The 12,296-nt window shown below is 36.8% G+C and overlaps 1 protein-coding gene and 1 pseudogene across 1 annotated transcript; both read right to left on the minus strand.

The window, feature by feature from the left end:
- Positions 1 to 437: 437 nt before the first annotated feature.
- Positions 438 to 8,936, minus strand: LOC106406272 (annotated as a pseudogene).
- Positions 6,688 to 8,953, minus strand: LOC106406270 (nuclear transcription factor Y subunit A-3). The gene is made up of 6 exons (XM_013846894.3): positions 8,736 to 8,953; positions 8,091 to 8,387; positions 7,816 to 7,907; positions 7,664 to 7,738; positions 7,412 to 7,582; positions 6,688 to 7,339 (listed from the first exon to the last, which is right to left on the minus strand). The coding sequence occupies exons 2-6, from the start codon at positions 8,335 to 8,337 to the stop codon at positions 6,956 to 6,958; spliced, it is 969 nt and encodes a 322-aa protein (XP_013702348.1). The 5' UTR covers positions 8,338 to 8,387; positions 8,736 to 8,953; the 3' UTR covers positions 6,688 to 6,955.
- Positions 8,954 to 12,296: the final 3,343 nt, after the last annotated feature.

Raw genomic sequence — 12,296 nt, forward strand, 5'->3', positions numbered from 1 at the left:
ATTAATGAACGTGTCCAAGAAATGGCAATATTTTCAAGTATCTTAAGTGTGTGATGACATTTTCTCAAACTGATAAATGAGACTCAAAGTAGAATCTTTCAACCTCCTTTTAAATTTAAGTTTACAGAATAATAAATAATCTTATATACTGTATAAACTACTAGATTCTTCATTAAATGTTTATCAAACTTTGTCAACTAGATTGTAAAATATTCAGAAAATTGAAATGTCTCTTACACGTCTATGGAGTGGAAAGCAGAATCTGTGTTTTTATTTATCATCTTCATACAGAATCAAACCAGTAGTTTACACAAGGAGACATGGTAAGCGAAGATTAAAAGTATTTTCAAGCTGAAGATTTTGGTAGTTCTTGTGGTGATGTCTTAAAACAATAGATAAAGTGAAATGGAAAAGTAGCAAGTGACAGCAAGCAGAAGAACTAGTAGTAGTAGTAGCCAAGGATGACTTCCCCTTTTGGTGGGAAACATGAAACAGCACCAAAGATCCAATGTCTCAGATATGGACAGAGAAATGGTGCAAGTCCCCACCTCCATGCATGTCATTGGACTGACCATGAACAAGCATAGCTCGGTTAGTCTAAGTTGTTGGGAAACCCGAAAACTGGAATTCAGTTTTTCCGAAGATATCAGCACCTTCGGAAACAGATGTGATGTCAGAGCCAGAAGTGGTTGAGCCACCACGGTCTTTGTTGTGCTGCAGCAAATGAGCTTGGAATCTAGACATGTTTGCCTCATTGCCTGTTGGACCGACTTGTCACGTTCTTGTTCTTTGGCAGCAGCCTGTTGGGATTCTTGAAGAAGTTTTTTGGTGTTGAGGAATCTTCCACCGGATCCTCTTGGCCTTTTAAGAGCATGGACATGTCGAGATTCATGAAGATACGGCTGTTGCAGTAAGAAAAGCAAATATGAGCATAGCTTTCTAAATGAGAAGCTGTTGTTGGTTCTTATTATTATACCTTCCGGGCTTTGATTAGTTTGTTTTGAGCCTCAAGCTTGGCACGTTGCTGCCTTCTCCTCATGATAGCATGGTATTGCTTCGCATTGACAAAGACTGACTCAGTTTCAGTGATCTCCACTGGCAGTGCAACTCTACCAGGAACCATACCAACCATTTGGGGATTGCATGTCTGCAAAATAGATGAAGAGACTTGAAATCTCATGGACAGATGTATAAGAAAGTATACGAAAGGAAGGTCTTACTAACCGGTGCATGTGGAAGATATGTTGTAGCTAACAAACCACCATAATGTGGATCAACATAGTGAAATGAGAAATTAGCATGCACCATGTATGATATGAGGTATCAGTCCACCATCAGATGATTGCTATTATCACACATTAAAGACTCACAAGTACATGCGCAGGAGTAAAGTGCATGTTCGGGAATGATGTCATTGCACCTGATTTAGTATGAGTCGATGATACCTTATGCTGAGTTTCTTCAGATCCTAGACAAGGAAATGAGAGAGATGGTAACATTCTTTAAGGAAAGAAAAATGATTGATTCGCTTGTAATAACATGACCATTGACATATACCAACACTCTAAAAGAGCAAGAGTCAATATGTACAACCATTGTACCTGAATTATCAGACGTAGACGTACCTGAATTATCAGAACCACAAAAAATAATTATGGTTATATATAATTTTTTTATATACAAAAAATGTATCCTCCTTTTTAATCTAGTTATATATTAAAGGAGAAACATTATTAAAAACTAACCTTAAATAATGTGGTTTTTAGGGTTCGTATAACTGGGAGTTTTAAAAAAAATGGATTCCAACCGGGTTAACATATCGAATCTCTGGTCGGGTTATTTTTCTGGTTTCTCGGTTTCGTTACCTCTTATGAACCACTCGATTGATGAATAACCGAAGCCATATGGGTTCGGTTTTCAAACTTTCAAATTGGGTGGAACTGTTAGTATACGAAACTTCTGACGTGGAAAAAAATCGTTTTAGACAAATATATTCCATCCGTAACTACTAAGTATTGTAATAATGAAGGTCTGATTTGTAGTTATAAAAAAAAAAGGGAATAAGTTGATTTTGCATCTTTGTGGAAAGCTTGGGGTTTAATTTACAAATAGACACAAATCCACCACCGACTTTGCCCTAGCATAGCATATATAAAGTAGCGTCATATTATAATTAGTCCGACGTGATTGATATAAGAGAGGATAAATCAGTGGAGGAGAGGAGAGGAGAATCATGGATTATCTTGAATTGTTATCCTTTGGACGGGAGGAAAGCTCCGAATATCTAAGCTGAGCTTGTTGCTTCGCGCAAGTGGTAAATTCCAACTCTCAAAACAATCTTTGAATGTCGTGTTGCTTGTTATTTCAGATCTCATGTCTTTTTTTATTATTATTGATGTTCTGTTTGGAGACTTTGGTATCTGGAGTCTAGCTGACGATATTGATTGTTATTCTTCTGATATAGCGTCTAGCTGGCGATTATTGATTGATTACAAGCATGCAGAATGATGATGGATCTGATACCATTGGAAGAAGAAGAACACCAAAAGTAAAACCTCAAAGAACATTTGAAAGGGGCGTGCTCTGCAACGATGATCCGTTGAGAAGAGAAAGTGAGCATGCCATGCGTGCACTACAAGAAAACACATAAATAAAATAGCATATATAAAGTAGCATGGACAGATGTATAAGAAAGTATACGAAAGAAAGGTCTTACTAACCGGTGCATGTGGAAGATAAGGTGTAGCTAACAAACCACCATAATGTGGATCAGCATAGTGAAATGAGAAATTAGTCTGCACCATGTATGATCTAAGGTATCAGTCCACCATTAGATGATTGCTTTTATTACAAATTAAAAGTTTACAAGTACCTGCGGAGGAGCAAAGTGCATGTTCGGGAATGATGTCATTGCGCATGGTTTAGTATGAGTCCCAGATACCTTCCGCTGAGTTTCTTCAGATCCTAGACAAGAAAATGAGAGAGATGATAACATTCTTTATAGCAAAATGATTGTTTCTCTTGTGAATAACATACGTATTGAACATATACCAACACTCTAATATCTGATAAGCAAACAAGATCAAGCCAAAACATCAAGCAAGAGTCTTTAACATAGAAGATTACACAAACCGAGTAGAAACTGACCTGATTTGGTTGAAAAGGAGATTTGTCTGCAAGATTTCTTAAGCTAGGGTTCTTAGCGGAATATAAAAACCTGTCTCTTAACTTTTAACTAAAAAAGTTAAGAACCGGCTCTTAAATAAGAGTTTTAAGAGACGGTTCTTAGTTTTTTTAGTTAAAGTTAAGAGACGGATTCTTATATTCCGCTAAGAACTCTACCCTAAGAACCTCCCAATAATCATGCTCATCATCTCCACTACTAGCAACTTCAGTGTAAGACTGACAAGTGGACTGAGTTGAAGGTGAATCCTGGTCCTCGAAACTGATTTGCTTTGTGGCATGCATATGTTCAGTCCTTGCATCCACCACCTTCAGGCTTAGGGGTTCAGTTGAAATCATACCACCCCATGAGATGCTAGTGTTCAGGTATGGCAAAGTGGAACCTTTCTTACTCATCTGATGCCTAACGTCAATCAAGCTATTCACACAAGAATGATGAAGAAGACCTACATAAATAAAAAAAGATATAAAAGAGAGACTTAAAAGTTTCTAAATTGATATACTTCCACCCACATAAGAAGTCATATCTAAACGAACTCTGATTCGACAGTACTATCTTGAGTAAAACCAAATCGAGACGATTGGCCGAAATTAGAAATTTTCCGACCAAGAAACAAAACACAAAACACAAGTCATCACTTTTGGCAAAAAGGGCGTTGACTTGAGATGAAAGGATTACCAAATCAGTAAAACAACATCAATCTCACGCCACAAGACAGATACAACGAAAAGGGGAAAACTTTGACAGAGAGATTAAACACCAAAGCTTTTCGAACAAGAAGACAACAGATACAGAGGGAGATTGATAGAAGACCAGGAAACCTTTTTGAGTATTAGATGAAACGACGATGAAGAAAGGACACAGACTTAGTTTTGAATTAATTCATGAAACCATTTGGGGTAATCTGGATCGTTATAATCAACCTGCTAAAATTAATTAATCATAAATTTCGACGCAAACTAGACTTAAAATATTTTTTCGTAAATTCCTCTTTATATTTATGTCTACTTTACGACGAAATCTTGTTTTCTCGTAAAAACCACGTTAAATTGCGTTGTTTTTACGACGAAACTTTATTGTCGTTATTTTACGACGAAATTACGCTGATTTGTTTTTTCCTCGTAAGGTTCTCGTAAATAAGACATACATTTACGAGGACTTATTTTCCTCGTTACATTTCGTCGCTAATTTTGTGTTTTCTTGTAGTGGTGCTTTCCGCAATACAAGGGAGCGTGCCTGGCGTTTCTGCTACTGGGCAAGTAGTGTTACGAAGTTTCCATTCCCCAGCCACAACAACATAAATAATACTCGGTAATCTAATCTTATCTTCTTCTTTATTGCTTCATTGTGATCATTTATTATCTTGTGCTCAACTTATGCTATGTTAGTCTTTTCCCCTTAATGCTTTAGTATATTTTTTGCACTCAGATTGAGTAGTTTCTGATTCTTTCTTCACAGCCATCAACATGAAGATGATGCTGGTATAGGCACTCCTTTGGAACCGCCAGAGGATAAAAGCATCACAGCACTTGCCATCCGTGGATTTATTAAAAACACGATGAGAATCCTCGAGCACGGCATAATAGACAAATTTGCTGCTTATGGCGTGATCAAATCTGTCAGCTTCTTTGCCTGGGAAAGCCGTGCCCTAGACACATTCACCACCCGAGAAGGAGCAGAGATGGCCTTTCAAGCGCTCTCCAAGTTCCTATTCATCTACGATCAGAGGCTAAAACTTGCATGGGCAACTCCTCTGGAGGTTGGTGGTTCGAGCACCACTGAGAACAACGATGCTTCTTCAAATATACCAATCATCTGCCAATACTGCCGAGCGGTAATTGTTATTTATTTATTTATTTTTTGTGTGTTTCCAATAGCTCACTTTATCCAATTCTGGTTGTTATTATTATATGCAGACCGCAGCTGCAGTTGAGAATGAATCTGATACCAGCCAGATGCTTCACAGACTTTCAATGCTCAAGCATTATCAGTCTCCATCCTGGCATGTGAATCAGAACACCAATGCTCTGTAAGCTATTCTGATCTGTATTGCTTTGGTCGAGTATTGGACAGACGGTGAGAAACTTGGTTAGGGAAGGTGGTTGGACAGCTTGTTATAGAGGATTGCGACCAAAATGTGCTTCAATGTCAATGTCTGCAACTACTATGGGTCTAACTGGTGACCAACGAATGAAAGTAAATAACGCATTTCTTGCTATTCTTAATTTTTTTTACCATTTATTAAGAATAATTTTTCTGTTTCATTTTTTTTATTCTAGAAGAATATAAAATAAATTTGTTTCTTACTAGTATTGATCTTTTTCATTCTTTTATTCTAGAGGAATATAGAATAAATTTGTTTCTTACTAGTATTGATAAGTAATAATTTTCTTTTACATTCTTATAATTTTATTCTTCTGCATTTTTTTTCACTATTCATTTCTAATGTTATTCTTTATGATTACTACCTACGAGTTCTTGAAACGGCTTTCGGCTAAGAACCATGACGGGTTTTGCTCTAAATCATAGTGTTGACAGCTCAGAGAAACCACATGGAAGAATCTTTGTTGAAATGTCTTTTATTTTTCTTACCGATCTTTGTTATTTGTTTAGCTGTTCTGCTCTTTCCTTTGCTTCCAGTCATATTGTAAGGAATGTGTTCAAAGTCGGTTGTTAAGAAATGTTCATTCCTCCCTCATTTGCTTGGATCGGTTCTCCATAACCGTGCTATTAAACCGGTATGATAAATGATGACTTGTAAGACTTTGTTGGACAAGACTTGATTTGGCAATATGTTATAATCAGCAAGTCATGAATCACTTTTGGAAAGTGATTTACAGGTTTGATTGTGTCTTTAATTAATTGAAAATGCTGTCTTTTGTTTTTATGTATGATCATTGTTAGTGTTTCAGGAACACAAGTTTGTATCTGTCACATAACTACAAAAGTCAACTATTGAGGAGCAGAATCTTAGGGCATAGCGGCTCGTCTCTAGTCACGTCTCTCACGTTAAAATAATAGTTAGAAATAAGAAACAGTGAAAATTAGAGGAGAAAGGCGAAGGATCGATTGGTTTTGGAGAGACGTGCGTTTCTTATAAGAAACCAAATAACACAGCTGTTAACTTTTAAGTGGATAATACCTTTAACCAGCTAAACTATGTTTTAAGAGAATTGAGTTTCTTACCGATGCTGGGTTTCTTCTTACCTTATTCAAATAAATTTATAGGAAATAATTGGTAACAGATGGCTTTGATATTTTTATTCATGAACATGTCCAAGATATGGTAATATTTTCAAGTATTTTTAAGTGTGTGATGACATCTTCTCAAACTGATAAGTGAGACTCAAAAGTAGAATCTTTCAACCTCTTTTCTTAATTCAAGTTTACAGAAAAAACAAATAATTTTATACTATATAAACTACAAGATTCTTCATTAAATGTATATCAAACATTGTCAACTAGATTGTAAGATATTCAGAAATGTATCTTACACGTCCATGGAGTGGAATGCAGAATCTGTTTTATTTATTTATCATGTTCATACAGAATCAAAGCACTAGTTTACACAAGAGATAGTAAGAGAAGATTAAAAGTGTTTTCAAACTGAAGATTTTGGTAGTTCTTGTTCTTGTTGTGATATTTTAACACACATAAAGTGAAATTGAAACATAAAAAAGTAACAACAAGCAAGAGAACTAGTAGTAGTAGCCAAGGATGACTTCCCCTTTAGGTGGGAAACATTGAAACAACACCAAAAGATCCAATGTCTCAGATATGGACAGAGAAATGGTGCAAGTCCCCACCTCCATGCATGTCATTGGACTGACCATGAACAAGTATAGCTCGGTTAGTCTGTGTTGGGATTGGGAAACCTGAAAACTGGAATTCAGTGTGTCCGAAGATATCAGCACCGTCGGAAACACATGTAACGTCAGAGCCAGAAGTGGTTGATCCGCCACGGTCTTTGTTGTGCTGCAGCACATGAGCTTTGAATCTAGACAAGTTTGCCTGTTGGACCGACTTGTCATGTTCTTGTTCTTTGGCAGCAGCCTGCTCGGATTCTTGAAGAAGTTTTTTGGTGTTGAGGAATCTTCCACCGGATCCTCTTGGCCTTTTAAGAGCATGGACATGTCGTGATTCATGAAGATACGGCTGTTGCAATAAAGAAAAACAGAGATGAGCATAGCATTATAGATGAGAAGCTTTTGTTGGTGCTTATTATACCTTTCTTGCTTTGATTAGTTTGTTCTGAGCCTCAAGCTTGGCACGTTGCTGCCTCCTCCTCATGATTGCATGGTATTGCTTCGCATTGACAAAGACTGGCTCAGCTTCAGTGATCTCCACTGGTAGTGCAACTCTACCAGGAACCATACCCACCATTTGGGGATTGCATGTCTGCAAAAGAGATAAAGAGACTTATGATCACTGCAACGCATGGCAGACGAAGAAAGTATACTAAAGAAAGGTCTTACTAACCGGTGCATGTGGAAGATAAGGTGTAGCTAACAAACCACCATAATGTGGATCAGCATAGTGAAATGAGAAATTAGTCTGCACCATGTATGATATAAGGTATCAGTCCACCATTAGATGATTGCTTTTATTACAAATTAAAAGTTTACAAGTACCTGCGGAGGAGCAAAGTGCATGTTCGGGAATGATGTCATTGCGCATGGTTTAGTATGAGTCGCAGATACCTTCCGCTGAGTTTCTTCAGATCCTAGACAAGAAAATGAGAGAGATGATAACATTCTTTATAGCAAAATGATTGATTCTCTTGTGAATAACATACGTATTGAACATATACCAACACTCTAATATCTGATAAGCAAACAAGATCAAGCCAAAACATCAAGCAAGAGTCTTTAACATAGAAGATTACACAAACCGAGTAGAAACTGACCTGATTTGGTTGAAAAGGAGATTTGTCTGCAAGATTTATCATCTCCACTACTAGCAACTTCAGTGTAAGACTGACAAGTGGACTGAGTTGAAGGTGAATCCTGGTCCTGGAAACTGATTTGCTTTGTGGCATGCATATGTTCAGGCCTTGCATCAACCACCTTCAGGCTTAGGGGTTCAGTTGAAATCATACCACCCCATGAGATGCTAGTGTTCAGGTATGGCAAAGTGGAACCTTTCTTACTCATCTGATGCCTAACGTTAATCAAGCTATTCACACAAGAATGATGAAGAAGACCTACATAAATAAAAAAGATATAAAAGAGAGACTTAAAAGTTTCTAAATTGATATACTTCCACCCACATAAGAAGTCATATCTAAACGAACTCTGATTCGACAGTACTATCTTGAGTAAAACCAAATCGAGACGATTGGCCGAAATTAGAAATTTTCCGACCAAGAAACAAAACACAAGTTGTGACAGTCATCACTTTTGGTAAAACAACATCAATCTCACGCCACAAGACAGATACACCAAAAAAGGGGAAAACTTTGACAGAGAGACTAAACACCAAAGCCTTTCAAACAAGAGATTACAGATACAGAGGGGAGATGAATAGATATATAGATAGATAAAGAGAAAACCTTTTTGAGAATTAGATGAAACTAAGATGAAGAAAGGTCACAGACTAGTTTTGCATGTCTCCTTGTCTTCTCTCTATGAAACTCAGTGAATCAGAGTGTGTCCGTATTATCTTCTTGTGCTTTCTTCGTCTCCGTCGATTTGTTTCTCTCTCTCTCTTACCTTTCCTGGGAAACCACCATGTCCATGAGCAGCACTCTCACCTTCTTCTGGTTCATTTATTATTGTCTTTAAGTGCTTTAATTATTCATTTTAATAAGAGCTTAATTTGCTTTAACCAACACACACACAGAATCAAAAAATACTTTTTCCTTTTTAAAAAATGAACATTTTTAATTATTTGAAATCGTCCCAACTATTTCAGATTCCTAAATTCCTAAAAACGAAAATTTAAAATTAGGAAAATTCTAAAACTATATATTAAAAAAACAAAAGATAATGCAACTAAAATGATTCTTAACTCTAACAAATTAGTTTAGCAATTTAACTTTTTCTGTTTAATCACTTTAGCAATAATGTATTAGTAACTTTTCCCCCATTTTATATTTCGAATATAATCGTTTTTTTCTTCTTGTTGCTGGATGATGTCTTCCTAATTAATCTAATTTAATCTAATCTAGTAGTGAAGCCAAAAAGTATAAGCTATCTTGGCCACGTTAAGCTAAGTTAGTATATTAATTAATTTGATATTTAGCTTTTTGTCTAAAGTGTGTTGTCGTTTCCAGACAATGAAGCTTTTAAATTTGTGTGAACCGTCCTTATGTCTTTACTTAGTCTTTAGCCGCCTCTTAGCTCGTAATTTGACATGCTTTGTTGGAATAAACTAACAACTTTCATCTTGGGGATAACGTTTCAGTTTGTATCAAGTCGATAGATGTTATAAATCAATTAATCGATGTCCATAACCACTCTGGTCTATAACCGGCGCATACACTTAGAAAAAGAGAGGCGATCACGGCATAGAGAGAGAAAAGCAGCTTACTTTAGTTAGAGAAAAGGAAACCCTATTTTCTTTTCTCTTTATGTTTATGATTTGTAATCTTTTCATATTATGTCTTTCCATTTATTTTTTTGTAAACTTCCATATATAAGGGCACATTATGTTATGATTAATAATATACATAAACTTACAGCTCTAAATCCTAAGTTTCACAATACGTTATCAGCACGATAGTCTCTAAACACCCTGAGCCTAAGAAACCAAAATCGCAAACCCTAAAACCCTAAATCTAGTCGGCGCATTCATCTAACCCTAATCCGACGAACCCTAACCCTAGGCGTTCCTTGTTCCGTCTCAGCCTCAGCTCGCGTTCCCGTCTCATCCTCAGCTTGCGTACGTCTCAGCCTCAGCTCGCGATCCCGACTGCAAGCGTACCGTCCGAGACCCGATAGCGATAGGCGCACGTTCTCCGTCTCAGCCGTTCGCGATCCGACAGCGATCGGCTCGTGTCCGTTCGTCCCAGCTAGAGGTTCATCTTTGGTGGTCCGGTTTCAACAATTATCAAACTAAAGGTAATTCAAATTCTGAAAATATAAGAATCGAATCTGGTTGTTTGTAAAGATTGAAACCCTAAAACCTAATCTCTAAGATGAAAGACATAGGATAATAGATCAATCCCTAAAGAGTAAATCGAAGCTCGAATAAGTTCGATCCCCTAAATCCTAGAATCGAGATTGATCCATTGATGAATTAAAATCAAAGCCTTAAAGGTTTTTGAATCTTAAATCAAATCTCCTTGATCTAAGATCAAATTTCGAAAATCCCTAAAACCCTAAAATTGAAAAATCAATTTTTATTGTTTAAAATTGAATATTGATTGATTGATTGATCACCTAGAACTATTGATTAAGATTGTTTAAATTTGAATCTGAATAAATTGAGATTGCTTGACTTGTTTAAACTGAAACCCTAATAACCTAGTCTAGATTATTTTGAAACCAAATCTGAATTGTGGCAGTGTGGCCTTGTTGCATTCTAGGTTAATAATTCTAGACCTGATCATACTCGTGGCCTTATGGCCTTATTGCATTCATATCTGAATCTGATCACAATTGTTTGATTGCAAATTGCACTTAGAACTTTAGGAATGGTATTAAATCAAAATCAAGCAACCATGTGGTTTGTTATTTGTTTGGCCGAATTTTGTTTGTATTGATTGCATCATATAGAAACATTGAATGTTATGATTGCAATTACATGACAAACTATATGCATAATATCGAACTGATTGCATACTTGGCCGTGCGGCTTGCTGATTGGCCGTGAGGCATAGATCTTGGCCGTTAGGCTTGATTGATTGATTGTTTAAACTTAAAACCCTATTCGTTTAAACTCTATTCCTAAAAGATCTAAAAAATATTAATCTATGATTGCAGATGTCGAAAAATCAACAACCTGGATTTTGCTGCCCTAAATCTCTCTGGAGATAATTACCTTCAATGGGCGCTTGATGCTAAGATCATCTTGAAATCCAAAGGTCTCGGTGAATGTATCACCGAGAACAGTAATCCTAATGAGAAGGATCGTTACAGATCCATCATGATCATTCGTCATCATCTAGCTGAGAGTCTCAAGGATCAATATCTAACCATTGAGAATCCACTAGATCTTTAGAACGAATTGAAATCGAGATATGATCACCAGAAAACGGTGATCTTACCTAAGGCTCGGTCTGATTGGAGAGATCTAAGAATCCAAGACTATAAGTCCGTAGATGAGTACAACTCGGCCATGTTTAAGATCGTTTCAAAATTGAAACTGTGTGGTGAAAGTATTACGGATGAGGATATGCTTGAGAAAACCTTTTCCACTTTCCACACAAGCAATGTGTTGTTACAACAACAGTACCATGAGAAAGGTTTTAAGAGCTATGCTGATCTTATTTCTTGTCTCTTGCTTGCTGAGCAGAATAATGAATTATTAATGAGAAACAGTGAGATGAGACTTGTTGGCTCAGCAGCACCACCTGAAGCACACACCACTGAGGACAATAAAGAGTCCCACCATGTCCAAAGAAACGACTATCATGGCCGTGGTCGAGGAAGTAGAAACGGACGTGGCCGTGGCCGAAGTTCCTTTGGCCGCAGACGAGGGAATCAGAATGGACGAGATCATAGACGTGATCATGGCTCATTTGGAAGAGGCCATGGTCGCGGCCGTGGATCTTCGTTCAAACCTCAACACTCGACCAACTCAAGTAAATCAGTGTGCCATAGATGTGGTATGGGTAATCATTGGGCTAAGACTTGTAGGACTCCCAAGCATCTAGTTGATCTCTATCAAGAGAGTTTGAAAGGGAAGAATCCTGAAGCCCACATGACCTATCAAGACAATGAAAAAGACTTCAATCATGAGAATGACGATCTTATGGATTATGAAAGTTCAGATTGTCTTAAAGACTGAAGTATGATTTCGACATTATAATCTGAAATTCTGTGTTCTGTGTTTTGGTGTTTTTAATTTTTATGTAGTCTTTTATTTTGAACTTGTTTTAAAGACCTATAATAAAATAAAAGTTTTCTTTATATATGAAGTCTCTAAGTAGCATCCTTTTAAATCTTGT

This window comes from Brassica napus, chromosome C6, assembly GCF_020379485.1.
Source record: "Brassica napus cultivar Da-Ae chromosome C6, Da-Ae, whole genome shotgun sequence".
NCBI classification, from domain to species: domain Eukaryota; kingdom Viridiplantae; phylum Streptophyta; class Magnoliopsida; order Brassicales; family Brassicaceae; genus Brassica; species Brassica napus.

What these genes read in the sequence shown, in the direction of transcription:
- LOC106406270 (XM_013846894.3), bottom strand. Translation starts at nt 8,337, where the DNA reads ATGAGTAAGAAAGGTTCCACTTTGCCATACCTGAACACTAGCATCTCA. An exon ending in CTCCTTTTCAACCAAATCAG is followed by an intron (nt 7,908 to 8,090) that starts GTCAGTTTCTAC and finishes TTTCTTGTCTAG; the next exon opens with GATCTGAAGAAACTCAGCGG. An exon ending in TGCACTTTGCTCCTCCGCAG is followed by an intron (nt 7,739 to 7,815) that starts GTACTTGTAAAC and finishes TACATGGTGCAG; the next exon opens with ACTAATTTCTCATTTCACTA.